This window comes from Schistocerca nitens, chromosome 4 (assembly GCF_023898315.1).
Source record: "Schistocerca nitens isolate TAMUIC-IGC-003100 chromosome 4, iqSchNite1.1, whole genome shotgun sequence".
In the NCBI taxonomy this organism is placed as follows: Eukaryota; Metazoa; Arthropoda; class Insecta; order Orthoptera; family Acrididae; genus Schistocerca; species Schistocerca nitens.
In genome coordinates, this window is record NC_064617.1 from 878,679,554 (window position 1) to 878,697,963 (window position 18,410).

General features: G+C 38.7%; 1 protein-coding gene across 1 annotated transcript in view; it reads left to right on the forward strand.

Moving 5' to 3' along the window:
* The first annotated feature begins 347 nt into the window (after positions 1-347).
* LOC126253387 (caspase-2) overlaps positions 348-18,410 on the forward strand; it is an 83,966-nt gene continuing 65,903 nt past the window's right edge. Inside the window, exons 1-2 of the mRNA XM_049954681.1 lie at positions 348-455; positions 13,548-13,701. Of these exons, the coding sequence (XP_049810638.1) occupies positions 13,570-13,701 (132 nt within the window). The 5' untranslated portion in view covers positions 348-455; positions 13,548-13,569. The remainder of the gene's footprint in view (positions 456-13,547; positions 13,702-18,410) is intronic.

The following is an 18,410-nucleotide window of genomic DNA, read 5'->3' on the forward strand; positions in this document are numbered from 1 at the left end:
ATTACAAACACTATTTCTGTAGACTTTTGCTTACTATGCGTGATCATTAGTATTTAACTTTGGAAGATCAGCTTATGTAGAGACTCTAGAGAGTGTCATAAATAAATTAAAGTTGACTAAAATAGCTTTGGTCTGTTCCTCTACATAAGCTACAAAGCAATTGTTTTCCCCACAAAATTAGTTATATGCCAGTTATTTAACATAATATTCAGCTGCATAAACTACAATCCAATTATATTTCATACAATCTAAGTTATAGGACAAAAATGTAATAGGATGTTGGTCTTTCTATCAGTTGCAATTGACAGTTCGGTTGATGAGATATCTTTCTTACTTTTACTCATTGACGTGAACTTGTTGCAGCACGTCGGATGTCAACGAACCGCGCTAAAGAAACTAACTGTTATGTGCTAACAATTAAGAACAGCTGTTTTTTTTATTTTTTATTTATTTTGGTACGTCTTCATGACCATTTTCTGCAGATTATAGACTTCAATTTTCTGTTAATACTAAGTTGTCTTTCACGATTTTAATTTTTGTAGCCAAAATTTCATTCTCGCATTGTAAGTTCCTCCGGCCTTCTTCGAAAATGTAATAAATGACCTTGTTGCTAGAAATTTTCCGCCGTAATATTATTTGTTATAGGCCAGCTGACTACTGTTAGCTCCAGTATATCGCAGCTATTTTTATCCGCTAAAGTTGATAGGGTGATTCGTTTCAACAGCAGGGATTTCCTACTGGACTTTGTAGAGAAGAGATATTACAAAATTTTATGCTGTGGAGTGATAAAAAAATGTGTGCTATTAATGTACAAGGGGAAGTCTACCATTTTTTTTATGTACACTAATGTCACCTAAAACATTTGTACACAGAAAGCTACAAAATGGTGTGTAGCAGATGATATTTGGGTCCAATCTAATTCTCCATTCACAGATGAAAGCCAGCTGACTGTACTCGTCTTTGTACACCGTATCTGATTAACCATTGTGTAGCAGATAACTGTCAAGAGGAGTATTCGATACGAGCTGTTGACATGACCACAAATGTAATATCAATGGTTGCTGCGATGCCACTTTTTAGTGCATATATTCATCATTAGCTTGCGAAGCCAATGAATGTGAAAGTAAAAAAAAAAGTGGTTTTGGTGACAGACTAATCTGTAGCTTTGGCCCTTTCAGAATATCGCCACTGATATCGTGTTACAGTCACTATGTTGTTTATGATGTTTGACATGTTTTCCATGTCACTAGTGAAAGCTGATGACTTGTATCAGCTGGCTGCTGTGGCCGAGTGGTTCTAAGCGCTTCAGTCTGGAACCACGCTGCTGCTAAGGTCACAGGTTCGAATGCTGCCTCAGGCATGGATGTGTCTGATATCCTTAGTTTAGGTAGGTTTAAATAGTTCTAAGTCTAGGGGACTGATGACCTCAGATGTTAAGTCCCATAGTGCCTGGAGCCATCTTTTTTGGACTCGTATAAAATATTCCTCTTTGTATTTACATTAGTTTACATAGAGACTGGTAGCAGTAACCTCAGTATTAGAATTCTTTGCAAAAATGATATGTTGGAACTGTAAAAGTAACTCTGCCAGCAATATCAATCACCAACTTTTAATTCTGCCATTTGATTTCATTGTACATTTTTGTAACTTGCCTGCAAATCCATTTCAAATCACTTGGCTTTCTGTATCTTGATTCAGTGTGTCAGGCAAATAAGCAATACTACCGAGCGAGGTGGCGCAGTGGCTAGCACACTGGACTCGCATTCGGCAGGACGACGGTTCAATCCCGCGTCTGGCCATCCTGATTTAGGTTTTCCGTGATTTTCCTGAATCGCTTCAGGCAAATGCCGGGATGGTTCCTTTGAAAGGGCACGGCCGACTTCCTTCCCCATCCCTTCCTAATCCGATGAGACCGATGACCTCGCTGTCTGGTCTCCACCTCCAAGCAACCAACCAACCTAAGCAATACTAAGGTGTATATTTCGTTAGGCTGTGTATCGTGAACTGCTTGGTCAGTGGGCCAATTCTCCTTGACAATTCCTTCTATTCCATAGAAAAATTTCTGTTATTGTTATGTGTAAAAGGTGGTGGATAGGAATTACTAACTTACATCTGTGTATTAAAAAAATAAACTAACTTAAAAAACATAAATGTACAGCATATAGCCATATTTACAAATTAATTTTTGATGTGATTGTAAAATGACTCGTTCCACATCATGATTTATCGTGCAATGTGTTTCACTGAAAATGAAACTAACTAACTCACTCACCTACCTAATCCTATCCCACTTTGTATATGTTATGTGTATGTATAGATTATTTCAGTAATGCATCTTCCAAGTCCTGCGCTGTTGTGCTGAATGGCCAAAAGTCAGATAAATAATAAAATAAATAATCATGTGCGAGGTTTTCCACCATCTTGGAAGTATGATTTCTTTTACCTTGTCCCAAACAGAACCTCCACTTCTTCCAGATTTTCTCCCCATAAGACTACTTTTACTATGAAGAATAGGCTATGTATTCTAGACCAAATCTGGTTTATTGGCCAGACTGCAACTCAAGCTCAGATGACAGCTTAGCCATTTCACAAGAACACTGTGTCTGACAAATTTCTGCCATCAGACTTTTTTTTCTTCATACTGCATTCCTAGATCTGTGTTGACAAAAACCATGGAACTTCACCAGGGAGGAGCTCCATGGTGCAACGCAAAGTGCTGCAGACTCTGAAAGACTACTTGTGATGGCTGAAACGCATCAAAAGGACATCTTTTGCCACCACACAAAGCCCCATGAGCAGCTCAAACGTAAAAATCCAACCCCAACAAACATAGAATCATCCCAATCACTTAACTAACAATAATAATTCTGCTTAAACTTAGCTGAATGCCAGTTTTGAACGATTAAACAATAGAAGCTCCAGGTAGGCATATCAACACTTTAGGAAAAGATAGATTGCTGCTTACTGTAAAGAAGACATGTTAAGTTACAAACACGCACAATTAAAAGACACTTACACAAAACTTTCAGCCACAGCCTTCATCAGCAAAAGAGAAGCACACTGATTACTTTGTTATACTAACTGTTAAAGGAACAGGTGTTTCACAAAACCCTTGAAATATTAACTTACGTATCGGTACCCTTACATATGCTTTGCCAGTACCAACTCACTATGCTCATGGTGCACTCTTGTATTTGCTTGTTCCATAATTAGCTTCATAAAGTCACTACTTCTTAAATCACTCATTATGATTTTTGTCTTAGTATTTATTAGTTCTGCCTTATTTTATGTATACATGTGCTTTATGTTTACTTGTTTGCATAACGTTACATTTGAATTGACAAGTAAGTGTGTCACCAAAACAAAGATTTCGTATTCACATTAATTTTGTCTCGTCTGTTACAACCAGATTGTCACCTTTCAGCCTACTTGTACCTCATGCTACACTACAAATCATTGAGTCACCACAACCAACATTCACAAAAATTTTATAGATGCAAAACAAAATATTGTCAGTGTTCTGTCCCATTCCTGCTTGTGTATGGCATGATATTGTCGTGCCACAACACCATTACTTCATGTGATGAAGGTGACTTCCGGTATCCGTAGGTTCAGTTACCCTCTGCACCTGTATTCTTTATGTCACTGTGAAGAACATGGCAGATGGCACTTCCCATTTGTGCCACTTAGTGCCTCTTCCCGTTCCAATTGCTTCTGAAGGGTGGAAAGAATGATTGCTTATGTGTGTGTTTTAATTATATTAATCTTCTCTTTATGGTCCCTATGAAAGCAGTACATAGGGAATTGTAGTATATTTACAGATTACTCATTTGATGCTGATGCTTGACCCCCCCTCCCAAAACTGATTTTCCAATATCTCCATGATGCTAATCTATGAGCCAAACAAACCTGTAGCCATACATCCTGCCCTTGTTGTTATATGTTCAGTATCCCCTATAGTCTCGTTAGGTATGGGTCACACCCACTTGAGCAATGTTGCAGGATAAGTCATCCAAGTGCTTTGTAAGCAGCAACCTCTTGTGCATACGCATGATGCTGTCCAGTACCATAGTCCAAGGAGCATACAGGGTATGTCAGTTTGCCTCTTACTTCTGTAGAGAAGTATGGAGAAAGGAGGAGTTGCCGCATGTGTCAGAAACTGTTTTAATTTCAAGAATATTGATATTTATAAATTTTGCTCATAGCACCACTTAGAAGCTTGAGCAACAGTAGTAGTATTTTATAAGAAGTCCATTATAATAGTAAGTATATACAGAGCATCTACAGGAAACTTTAACCTCTTTGTAAAAATTCTGAAAGCTCTGATGTCCCATTTCACAGAGGAAAAAAAAAAAAGGTGGTTGCTGGTGATTTTAATGTGAATTTATTGAAAAGCTCTCTCAGTGAACAATTATTGCAATCAGTAACACTGTTATTCGATTTAACTCCTATTGTGAACTTCACAACAGCATATGTAAATGCTCTGAGACGGCTATTGATGATATCTTTGTAGACAAATCAAAGGAAAAGTCATAATGCAAAACTAATAGTAAATGGGCTATCTGATCATGTCATGTAGCATCTTATGTTAAATGTTGAAACTTGTTAGAGTACAAAAGCTATTACATCTGAGTACAGGAGAGTAATAAATGAGTCAGAAACTGAGAATTGTAGGAGATTTTTCAGAGACATGAACTGTATACATGCTTACAATACTTGTGACTCAAACAGAAAATACAAAGCATTCATTAATAAATTTACTTCCTCACCTGAAAATTGTTTTCCCGTAAACTAAATCAAACAGAAGTCTAAAAATAAACCATGGATTAAACAAGGAACAAAGGTCTCATGTGGGACAAAAAGGATACACTATCTACTATCTAGAAGCTGCTCTGGTGTTGGCACTGTAATGCATTACAAAGCATACTGAAAATATTGAAGCAAGGAATCCAGAAATCTAAGCAGCTTGATTATGAGAAAAAGTCAATAACAGGAAATGAAATAAAAACTATATGCAACATAGTGAAGACAGAGGCGGCAGGTGGGGCCAGAAAGGAAGAGGAACAGATAACTCAAAAAATAAATGAGACTTTGGTAAGGAGTGGATGTAATATTGCAAACCTCTTAACCAGTACTTTGTTTTTGTTACTGACAGCTTGGGGTTACCAGGTTCAGTAAACTAGCGAAATGGAATATAAGACCAATCTCTAAAAATAACTTCGCCAAAGTGGAAATGACTCACTTTTCCCAAAGAAGTACCATCAATCATAAATCTTAAAAGCAAAGTATTCTGGTGTTTATGATCACACATCAATGAAGGTAATCAAAGAGTATTCACGTGAGTTGGGTTCTGTCTTAAGTTATTTGTGTAATCAATTTCTTATCAGCAGAACATTTCCAGACTGGCTAAAATACGATGAAGTTAGTCTCTTTACAAGAAGCTAGATAAACAGATATCATCAAACTGTTGACCAGTTTCATTCTTGCCAGCTTTTTCAAAAATATTTGAAAATATTGTTTTCAAGTGTCTTCTTAAGCATCTGACTACAAATAATATACTGTTTTAGTCAACAGTAAGGGTTCAGACATAGAGAAAGCTGTTTACACATACAGTGAAAATATATTTAATTAATTAGACAACAAATTGGAGGCTACAGGCATTTTTTGCGACATATCAAAGGCCTTTCACTGTGAATCAGCATTCTTGTAAGCTAATTAGAATATTATGTTGTTACTGGCAGTGCTACAAAATGGTTGTAGTTTTATGTAACTAACAGAAGACAAATGGTGTCATTGTGAAATACCAGTGGACTGAGGAATCATTTGTCATCTGATTGGGAATTAATTGTGTATGGGGGGGGGGGGGGGGGTGGTCCTCAAGGTTCCATTTTCAGTGCGTTGCTTTATCTTGTGTACATTAAAGACCTCTCATCTGTTACATTACCTAATGCTAAGTGCTTTGTTTGTAGATAATGTAAACTTTGCAATAAATAGCAAGTTGAATACAGATTTAGAAATGGCTGCTAATCAAATTTTCAATGACATTAATAAATGCTTTAATGATAATTCACGGTCATTAAACTTTGAAAAGACCCACTGTATGCAGTACAGAATGTGTAAGAAATTTCCTTCCAGCATGCGTATAACATATGAAGACAGGCAGATGGAGGAGTTTGACAATGTTAAATTTCCGGAATTATAACTTGATGATAAATTCAGTTGGGAGGGGCATACAACAATTGCTGAAGCCCCTAAACAAGCCTGTATTTGCAATGTGTATAATGTCATATGATAGAAATGAGCGTACGGCCTTGTGGGCCAGAGTCAGTTCAGTTGCTGAGGGCAAGTACTTATTGCATTCGATGCCACATTGGGCTACTTGTGCGTCAGAGATGGGGATGAAATGAAGATGAGGACAACACAACACCCAGTCCCTGAGCAGAGAAAATCTTCTGCCCCAACTGGGAATCTAACCCAGGCCTCTTGGCGTGGCATTCCACTGTGCTGACCACTCAGCTAATGGGGGCGCACTTCAGTCCAAAGACTGGTTTGATGCAGCTCTCCATGCAACTATTATCTTGTGCGAGTCTCTTCATCTTCGAATAACTGCTACAACCTACATCTTTCTGAATCTACTTACAGCACTCATTTCTTCGTCTCTCTCTATGATTTTTACCACCCACACTTCCCTCCAATACTAAATTGTTGATACCTTGATGTCTCAGTATGTGTCCCATCTTTTGGTCAAGCTGTGCCACAAGTTCCTTGTCTCCCCAATTCAATTCAGTACACTCTCACTAGTTACATAATCAACACATCTAATCATGCAACTGCTGCCTGGTTTCTGCATGAGTTGTAAATAGTGCTTCAGTCCCTGTATTTTACCCCTGCTGCCATCAGAATTTCAAAAAGAGTAAGCCAGTCAGCATTGTCAAAAGCTTTCTCTAAGTCCACATATGCTACATAGGTTTGCCTTTCCTTAACCTACCTTCTAAGATAAGTCGTAGGGTCAGTATTTCCTTGTGTCTTTCCACATTCATTTGGAATCCAAATTGCTCTTCCTGTAATCTATTGTAGATCCCTCAAACAGAAATTGCCCTATAGTTGGAAGAAAGCAAAGGTCACACTTGTGTACAAAAAGGGTAGCAGACGTGATCCACAAAACTACTGTCCAGTATCTGTGACATCCATTTGCTGTAGAATCTTAAAACATTATTCTGAGTTCAAACATAATGAGGTACACTATGTCAAACAGAACAACACTGGCTTGAGGCAGTCAGGTAGATGCAGTATCTCTCAATTTCCAAATAGCATTTGACTCGATACCACACTTATGCTTACTATCAAAAGTATGATCATATGGTATATCAGATGAAATATGTCACTGGATTGAAGATTTCTTGGTATGGAGTACACAGCATGTTATCTTGGATGGAAAGTCATCGACAGATGTAGAAGTAACTTCAGGTGTACCCCAGGGAAATGTGTTGGGCCCTTGCTGCTAGTGTTGTATCTTAATGATCTTGTAGACAATGTTAATAACAACATCAGACTTTCTGCAATAAAGTACACTCTGTATTCAGTCATACCTTGATAAGATTTCAAAGCGGTGCAGTGATTGGCAGCTTCCAGAAAGCCCATGAAAGGCAAATGTCCCGAGTTTGAGTCTCAGTCTGGCACACAGTTTAAATCCGCTAGGAAGTTTAATTGGCAGCTTGCTTTAAATGTTTGAGAATGTAGAACTGTGCACTTTACAAAAAAATAAAATAAAAAAATAAATAAAAAACATAGTGTCCTGTGAATATAACATCAGTGAGTTTTTCTGATCTTATGTAAAGAATTTGTGTTAGTATTCTGTAAACATGACTTATTAAACTGATTGTTCGGTAATGTCCACGCCTGTCAGCAACTGCTTTCTTTGGAATTGGAATTACTTTCGTCTTAGATCAATCAGAGCTTTGTTAAATTCTTCTCGCAGTATCGTATCTCCCATCTCGCCTTTATCTGTGTCCACTTCCCTTTCTACAATATTGCTTTCAAGTTCATTTCTCAGGTATAGACCCTCTATATACTCCTTCCATCTTTCAGCTTTCCCTTCTTTTCTTAGAATTGGTGTACGATCTGAGCTCTTGATGCTCATACATCTGCTTCTATTTTCCCCAAAGGCCTCTTTAATTTTCCTGGAGGCAGTATCTGTCTTTCCCCTCATGAAATATGTTTCTAAATACTTACATTTTCAGATGTAGGAGATATAAATACAAAAAAAACTTGCATATATTACTTATTTTCATTCTGTTATGTCTTATGAGATATTTTTGGATAACTCATCAAACCAAACAAAAGTTTTTATTGTGCAAAAGCGCGCAATAAGACTTATTTGTAGTGTCAGTTAAAAAACATCATGTAGAAACCTGTTCAAGGAACTGAGTATTCTAACCACTGCTTCTCAGTATATTTATTCCTTAATGAAATGGCTTGCAAATAATATCTCTCTATTCCCAACAAATAGCTCAATACATAGTATCAATACTACGAATACGAATGAGCTACGTAAAGACATAAAATCTGTTACCTTGGTTCGGAAAGGGGTTCAATATTTAGGAACACATTTTTTCAATAAATTGCCGGCCACCATTAAAAACTTGATTTCAGGTAAAGCACAGTTTAAACAGTGCTTGAAAGACTCTTTGGTAGGCAACTCCTTTACTCTGAAAATGAATATGTTAACAGGGACTGTTAGACCAACTTAAGTAAAAGTTAGATTTCAGTTTTGACAGCACTTGGTCACAACAGTCAAAATTAGGTATTTTGCATATGATAAATTTATTGAAAGTATCATTCTGACAGTGTATTAATTCTGTAAATATTAGCAGTTCCAGTTTACTGTAATGTGTTCACATATCTTGACAATCTCCTGAAAAATGATCAGGGAAGTGAGTATTATATTCAAATGTTATATGATTTTTATGTTATGCTGGAAAGCACACCCATGAAATCATCTCATTTTTGGGTCTATGGAACAAAAACTGAATTTAATCTAATCAAATGTAATCTGGTTGTAAATTGGTGACACCAGTTAATTGAGAATATGAAATCTTTGTTGTTCTGATATCCTTACTTGTTAATTCAAAAATAATGTTATGCAAACAAATAAGCATAAAGCTCATGTATAATTTGAATAAGGCAACACTATTAAATACATACAGATGCTGCATGAAACGTGTTTGGCAGTCAAAAGAGCAATGTGTGAAGCCTCCAGTGATTACTGTGGCAGAATATTGTCAAATGATCTTTCACAAAACCCACAGAAATTCTGATCATATGTGAAAGTTTGTTAGTGACACCAAAGTTAGTGTTCAGTCACTCATTGACAAGACTGGAACAGAAACTGAGAATAGCAAAGCAAAAGCAAAAATGCTTAACTTCATTTTCAAATGTTCCTTTACAAAGAAATATCCAAGTGTATTGCCCCAACTTAATTCTAATACCATTGAAAATATAAGTGAAATAGCTATTAGTGTCAATAGTGTTGAGAAACAGCTAAAATCATTGAAACTGAATAAAGCCACAGTGCCCAGTGATATCCCTATCAGATTATATACACGATTTGTGACTGAGTTAGCCTCCTATTAACTTTAATCTATTGTAGATCCCTCAAACAGAAATTGCCCAATAGTTGGAAGAAAGCAAAGGTCACACTTGTGTACAAAAAGGGTAGCAGACGTGATCCACAAAACTACTGTCCAGTATCTGTGACATCCATTTGCTGTAGAATCTTAAAACATTATTCTGAGTTCAAACATAATGAGGTACACTATGTCAAACAGAACAACACTGGCTTGAGGCAGTCAGGTAGATGCAGTATCTCTCAATTTCCAAATAGCATTTGATTCGGTACCACACTTACGCTTACTATCAAAAGTATGATCATATGATATATCAGATGAAATATGTCACTGGATTGAAGATTTCTTGGTATGGAGTACACAGCATGTTATCTTGGATGGAAAGTCATCGACAGATGTAGAAGTAACTTCAGGTGTACCCCAGGGAAATGTGTTGGGCCCTTGCTGCTAGTGTTGTATCTTAATGATCTTGTAGACAATGTTAATAACAACATCAGACTTTCTGCAATAAAGTACACTCTGTATTCAGTCATACCTTGATAAGATTTCAAAGCGGTGCAGTGATTGGCAGCTTCCAGAAAGCCCATGAAAGGCAAATGTCCCGAGTTTGAGTCTCAGTCTGGCACACAGTTTAAATCCGCTAGGAAGTTTAATTGGCAGCTTGCTTTAAATGTTTGAGAATGTAGAACTGTGCACTTTACAAAAAAATAAAATAAAAAAATAAATAAAAAACATAGTGTCCTGTGAATATAACATCAGTGAGTCACAGTTGGAATCCTCATACAAATACTTGGTGTAACACTTAGTAGGAATTTGAATGGAATAATCATATAGGCCCAATAATGGATAAAGCAAGTAACAGACTTCAGTTTATTGCTAGAATACTAGGGACATGCAACCAGTTTACAAAGGAGATTGCTTAGAAATCACTCATGTGACCCATCCTAGAATATTGTTCCAGTGTACAGGACCCATACAAAATAGGAAATCAGTGGATACTGAACACATACAGAAAAGGGCAGCATGAATAGTCACAGGTTTGTTTGTCCCACAGGAGAGTGCCATTGAGATGTTGAAGGCACTGAACTGGCAGACTGCTGAAGATAGATGAAAACTATCTTGAGGAATCCGCTGACGAATTTTCAAAAACCAGCTATAATTGATGACCCTAGGAATATACTACAACCCACTACATATAATTTCCACAGGGATCTTGAGAATAAGATTAGATTAATTATAGCATGCACTGGGGTATAAAACAATCATTTTTCCCACGCCCCATACATGAATGGAATGAGGATAAGCCCTAATAACTGGTACAGTGGGACATACTCTCTGCCATGCACTTCAAGTGGTTCACAGAGAGTAGATGTAGATGCTCAGTGTATTTTTTCAGTATCCTGCCAACAGATCAAAGTCTATCATCTAATTTACCTATGACTGAGTGTGTGTGACCATTCCATTTCAAGACTCTACAAACTGATACATGTTGGTATTCATGTGAATTGACTGATTCCAGTTGTATTTCATTGATTTGTAGTTATGGGACACTATGTTTTTTTAATTGCAAAGTTTTACACTTCAATATGAAAATGATAGACCGCAACTCACTATACTGCTGAGATGATGTGTCACCGACAGGCACAACAAAAAGACTACAGTGGTCTTGTGTGTGCATATGTGTGTGTGTGTGTGTGTGTGAGAGAGAGAGAGAGAGAGAGAGAGAGAGAGAGAGAGAGAGAGAGTTAGAGTTGTGCATGCATGTGTTAGTTGTGCTTGTGTGAGGGTGTGTTTTTTCTACTTTGGAAGAAGATATTTTTGTTCAAAGTTTACATGTTTAGCAGTCATTTTGTTGTGCCTGTCTCTGACTCACCATCTCCCCTACATGATGTGTAGTAATCTATCCTTTTCATAATATTTTCATTATTCCATCCTGGATTTTCCACTGTTCAATTTTTCCACTGTTCAATTTTACATTTCTGAATATTTAAAGCAGATTACCATCTTTGCACCATTTCAAAATCTATGAAGATCTTACTGAATATTTGTGCAGATTTTTCCTGACAGTGCCTCATTATAGATAACTGCATCATCTGCAAAAAGTTGGAGGTTATTATTTAGATTACCTGCCCAGTCGTTAATATCCAACATGTACAGCAAGGGTCACACAGCTGAATTCATCTCTTCTGTTTGGAGAATCATCTAAAAGATTACTATTCCTTGTGGGTATTCTGCACAGAATTAACTTCTTTAGTAACCACGTCAATGCCAGTTAGAGATTTGCAGTTGAATGACAGAAATGAAAGAGTGAGTTTTGTTGCAACAGTATAAGCATGACAGATGTTCTCCATCAAATGGCAAAAGACCCAAGCATGACGAAAGAGCCTAGGTGATTAGTGTTGTCTGTGAGGAGAAAAGAGCATCCAACATTTCTGGAAGTTGTGTCATTATTTGCAGAATGTTTGAACTGCTTACTATTAACATCTACGTTGGGTTATATGTGCTAGGATTGTTGTATTCAGTTTCAGTATTCAGTTTATTCACCATTGACCACTTACAGCGGAATAGGTCTGAACATTAAATATACAATTAACAATAACTTTACAGTAAAGTTTTTACAATTTAATTCTTTTTCTTTTAGGAATATTCTTATATACTAATGTCAATGCTTATTTCAAAATATTCTGTTATCTTATAAAATGGGTGTTTGAGAAGCCAGTCATAAACCTTACGTTTGAAAATATTATTGGTCAGTGACCGAGCAGATGCTGGAAGTTTATTGAAGAGTTTTAAACTCATTATTTTGTGTGAGTTTGCAGTCTTTGTGAGTCTGTGTCTTGGTATGTCAAAGTCCAGTTTGCCTCTGGTGTTGTGGGGATGTATGTTCTCTCTGGTCTCGAACTCATTTAAGTTGCTTTTGACATAAAGCAGTGCTGTGTAGATGTATAGATTCACCACAGTTAATATCATGTGCTTGATAAAGAGGGGACGGCAGTGTTCCTTGGGCTTAGCTTTGCTTATTATTCTGATTACTTTTTTTTGAATTTTCAGTATTTCACTGACAAAGCAAGAATGTCCCCATAACAATATGCCGTAGGAAATATGTGACTGAAAGAGGCCAAAATATACCACCTTTAGATACTCATTAGTGACTACATCTGTCAGTCTCCAGATGAGATAACACACTCTTGCTATTCTCTTGCAGATATGGTTAATGTGTTCCTCCCAGTTTAATTTTGAGTCAATGTGGAATCCCAACAATTTTATTGATTTGCTTTCAACAGCTGTAGTTAAACCCAGAATTAGTTCTTGTGTTTTATCAGGATTACACAGGAGTTCATTAGAAGAAAACCAATCCATTACTAGTTCTAGTTTTTCCTGTGTTGCCTGATGCAGTTCTGTTGTGTCATGGTGTGTATTGAGCAACGTTGTATCATCAGCATAACACACAACTGAATTTGCTCCTACGTGGTAAGGTAAGTCATTAATTGCAATGATAAATAGAAAAGGACCTAGGACCGAGCCCTGAGGCACTCCAGTCCGAACTTTCTTCAGTGAGGAGCATCTATTTTTAATTGATACATACTGTCTCCTGTTACTTAAGTATGATTCGATTACATCCAAAGATGGTTTGTGTATGCCATAAAATTCCAGTTTTGCAAGTAGGGTGTTAGATGGTATGCAGTCGAAGGCTTTGCTAAGATCGCACAGTACGACTGATACTAGATCCTTATTTTCGAATGCAGTTAACACCTGGTTAACAACTTCAGTGACAGCAGTAGTGGTGTTTTTACCATGCTGATATGCATATATATGGGGGGGGGGGGGGGAATTAAGTTGCTCATCATTAAAACATACTGGTAGGTATTATTCCTACTTGTAAGGACCATAAGACATGTTTAATATCTGTTTTTGTTGCAGTTTTATTGGTGCTTAATTCCATATGGAGGAAAGAGACAGACAAACAATTATCAAGAACCTTGTGCAGCTAGTGGAAAGTACAGAACTAAATAATGTTCTTTCAAAATTAGTTGAAAATGGAGTTTTTAGTCCAAGGATGGCAGAAAGATATCGGGTATATTTTATCTTATTGTATTTATTCTGCTTTTAAATACACAGTATTTGTATTATTCCAATGAAAAATGTGATAATAGTATCTAAATTTGTCATTAGTGCACTGCTTTTTAACTCAGCTTAACAGGAAAGTTTGAAATCCAGCTCTGTGACTCTACTGGTTAGATTGAAGCACTAAAAAAAAAAATTTGCTAAGGAATTCGGTATTTCGAAATCCACAGTGTCTGGAATATGCTGCAAATACCACATTTTAGACATTATGTTCCACCGTGTACTACACCATGGCTGGTGACCTTCACTTAATGACCGGGAGCAGTAGTGTTTGCATAGAGTTGTCAGTACTGACAGACAAGCAACACTGAGTAAAGTAACTGCAGAAATCAATGTGGGTCATACAATGAATGTACCCGATAGGACAGTGGGGCGAAATTTGGTGTCAAGGGGCTACAGCAGCAGATGACCAACGTGAGTGCCTTTGTTTGGTATCCACCGTCAGTCAGCCACCCGCCGACAGCGGCGGACATCAACACATGCAAAGTGCAGCCAGCCACGCAGCTGCAAAGATAACACACACGGATTGGGCATGTAGATTTGCCAACCAGCCGCATAGTCCTTTTCGAAATGACCACTAGAGGGCCAGTGTCATGAGATAGAAGCAAGTCTCCACTCAGCCCCCTAGTGCCACCACATACCATATTCCCAGACTACTGGAATGGTATATAGGCCATTGCACCAGCACCGTACAGCCAATCGTACGCCTGCCTTCACTCGTACTTGTGACTAGTGATCTCATGTACTAGGAACCCTGTGGAACTTAGGATACTGTCTCAACTATATCGGATGTGAATTGGAGTGTCCTGGACTTGTGTAATTGCTATGGATTGCGAAGTGCTATTGTGAACCAGTATCATTGTGAATAAATCCATTTAAGTATTTTGGATGTTATTGTGTTATTCTGATATAACACATTGCTAACAGCACAACATCGCCTCCAGTGCCTTTCGTGGGCTTGTGACCGTATCAGGTGGACCCTATACATCTGGGAAACATGGTCTGGTCGGATGAGTCCTGATTTTAGTTGGTAAGAGCTGATGGCAGGTTATGAGTGTGACGTACACCGCACGAAGCCATGGACCCAGGTTGTCAGTGAGGTTCTGTGCTGGCAGGTAGTGACTCATTAATGGTGTGGATGCATTTGCATGGAATGGACTGGATTGTCCGGTCCAACTTAACCGACCATTGACTGGAAATGCCTATGGTCAGCTACTTGGAGGCCATTTGCAGCCATTCATGAACTCCATGTTCCCAAACAGTGATGTCATGTCGCTGGGCCATAATTGTTCGAGAATGGTTTGAAGAACATGCTGGAAGTTTGAGTGAATGATTTGGCTACTCAGATTACCCTACGTGATTCACACTGAACATGTATGGGACATAATTGCGAGGTCAGTCCATTCACAACATCCTGCACTGGCGATACTTTCGCATTATGGAAAGCTATATAGGCAGCATGGCTCAATATTTATGCAGGAGAATTGCAACGACTTGTTGAGCTGATGCCACATCGAGTTGCTGCAGCGAGCAGGGTAGTACAGTGGTTAGCATACTGGAGCAGCATTAGGGAGGATGACAGTTGAAACCTGTGTCTGGCCATTTCTCTAATCCGAGCTTCTGTTCCACCTCTAATGGCCTTGTAGTCGACAGGATTTTAAACGAATCTACTCCTGCCAAGTTGCTGCTCTACGCCGGGTGAAAGGAGGTCCGGCACAATATTAGGAAGTATGCCATGACTTTTGTCACCTCAGTGTATATCACAAGTCAGATTATAGCACCATTTGGAATGACTATGACAGAAAATTTTGGTTTCAAGTGCCATTGTTGCCACAAGGGAATCTCAAATACAACACCATGCAGAGACTGAGTGCCCTACTACCTGAACATCTCACCATTCCAAATAAAGTGCAGCTGCCAGATGGGTGCCTACCATAACAGTTCAAATGGGTCATATCTACACCAGGTTAAATAATGAACATCAACATAAGAGATTCAAATTTACCCTATATAATTGAAACTAGATTCCTGCATATTGGTAACAGACATTTTTATACACTGAGTCATATTTCTTACTTCATGCTGCAGTTAGATAGCAGTATTCACAGGCTCTGAAGAGGATGACTCTGTTGGCTGCTCTGTGATACTCCCAGAACATGCAGTTTACTTGGAGAATTCATTGTGTATGATGCAGAACTACACACAATCCTGAGGATACAGGAGACATCCAATCGACATAATTTTTCATCTGCTCTGTCTCCTAGAGTGCCCTTCAGTCTCTATGATGCATATACCCAGTAGGTAAATAGGCACAGAATACCGAGGACTCCTCCTCCACTAACACAGCTTGGGGTAGGTGGTGTCACTTCACTGGAGCCAGGGAACATGGTCTTTCTGGGAAATGAATTACCAGACTTTACAACCGAGGAGGCACATAGTGTTGTCCCTCTACCTGATAACACCTTATCTTTGGGATGTAGAGTCATACATAGAGGGAAGAAAAATGGCTGGAGGTGACTGCAGCTAGTAAAATCATCCACTCAGCTGAGTGGCATACCTCGTCGTGCCCACACATACAAGGTGAAGTTCTTTTCATTAATTTTAGTACAGGACACAGTCTTATAATGTATGGCTTGTGGCTCCCCTGAGAAGACCCTCTACCGAGTGAGGTGGTACAGTGGTTAGCACACTAGACTCGCAATTAGGAGGATGGCAGTTTAAACTCGAGTCCAGCTATCCAGATTTAGGTTTTCCATGATTTTCCTAAGTTGTTCCAGGCAAATGCCGTGATGATTCCATTGAAGGGGTGCAGATGATTTCCTTCTCTGTCCTGGACACAGTCCAAGCTTGGGCTCCATCTCTGGTGACCTCAATGTCAAAGGGATATTAAACCCAATCTTCCTCCTTCCTTTCTTTTTGGAGAAGACCATCCAGTATTTGGTGCTCGTGGGATACCGATCATAATGGACCCTTTTTAGTCAACTGTGTTTTATATTCGGGCAAGAGGACAGAGGCTAATTTACCTGCAGATTGTGACTTCCCAGTTTTGTAGATAATGGATCAATAACCAAAATTAATGTATAATGAGAAAATATAACAGATATGTAGCGTACCATGTAAAAGAAATTGACTGGGTAAAATGAGGTACAGTTAATTACTGAATAATGGTTAATTACTGAATAATGGCAAAAGTTACTTTATTTTTATGGTAATCCAGAATGATCGTCTTTGTTTATTCCATCTCACCCAATATGAAATTTAATCAACTGACCACTAAACAGTGGAAAGTCCTGCATGGAGTAACAATATGAAATATCACCGATCACCACATAGAGGAGGATGTTAAGTCACAAGCAGGCACAATGGAAGAGACTGTTAAAATATGAAGCTTTCAGACAAAGTCCTCCTTCCCAAACAGAAAACACACTTTCGCACAAGCAAAACTCAGGTCTCTCTCTCTCTCTCTCTCTCTCTCTCTCTCTCACACACACACACACACACACACACACACACACACACACACACACACACACACACACACACACACACACACGGACGGACGGACGGACGGACGGACGGACGGACGCATGCGCACCCGCGCGTGGTCACTGTCTCTAGTCATGGAGTCTGATTGCGTCTGAGTTGAGCAGCAGTCTGCTGGGGTGGTTGGTGGGAGGGAGGTGACATGGGATGGGATGGGATGGGGAGGGATAGCAGGGTGGGCTTGTGGGAAGATGCTATGCTCCCTGTGGGAGCATGCATGGACCACCCCTCAAGTGCAGCCTCACAACACTGCACCTGCTAGCCCCATGCTGTCCCACCACCGCCCTGCAGGCTCCCACAGGCAGCACAGTCTATCCCCCCAACCCTACTCTGCTATCCCTCCCCACTAATTATTACTATTGCAAAAAATAACTTTTTTTCAAATGAATTTTTCACATTAAATTATTTTTTATTTATCGAAGTTAAAACATCATATGCACGATACAGTGACCATTCTCCACTTTACATCCACTCTCTGTGAGCACTCAGAGAAAAGTACTCCCTTTGAGTGATAGTCATAAAGTTTTGATTGTCGTTTCAAAAAGAATGGTGCTGTGACAGGTCAGTCCAGGTGACTTCCTTATCTGCATGGATTAGCCTGGCACATGCAACATTTCTGCTGCAGCCAAAATCAAATTGCTACATGGCATTCCACTTTGTCAGCGGGATGCAACATTTTGTTTCAGTTCCTTTAGTGATCTGCTATGATATTGTGGTGTGGGATTTTCATTGTATACCAGGACTGCATATATGCAGATGCAACACAAACAAAAAAGTAATTATTTCAACAAAAATAATCAATTCTTGAAAATATAATGTAACTGAATAGATGAAATGTGCAAGCCTTCTGTGCCAGTGGCTCCTTCTTCTGGCAGAAAGGTTGAAGAGGATGGAAGAGGGATGAAGAAAAAAGACTGGTGAGGTTTAGGAAATGGGGAGAGTTCAGAAAAGTCATCCAGAGCACCAGTCCAAGGGAGACTTACCACATGGGATGAGAAGGAAAGAAGTGTTAGAACACTAGTTGAAACTTACAGTATTTTACAGTTTTATGTGATTGTGCCACTATGTGAGTGGATGTCATTATTGAGATTGGGAGAGAATGAGTGCAATAACCCT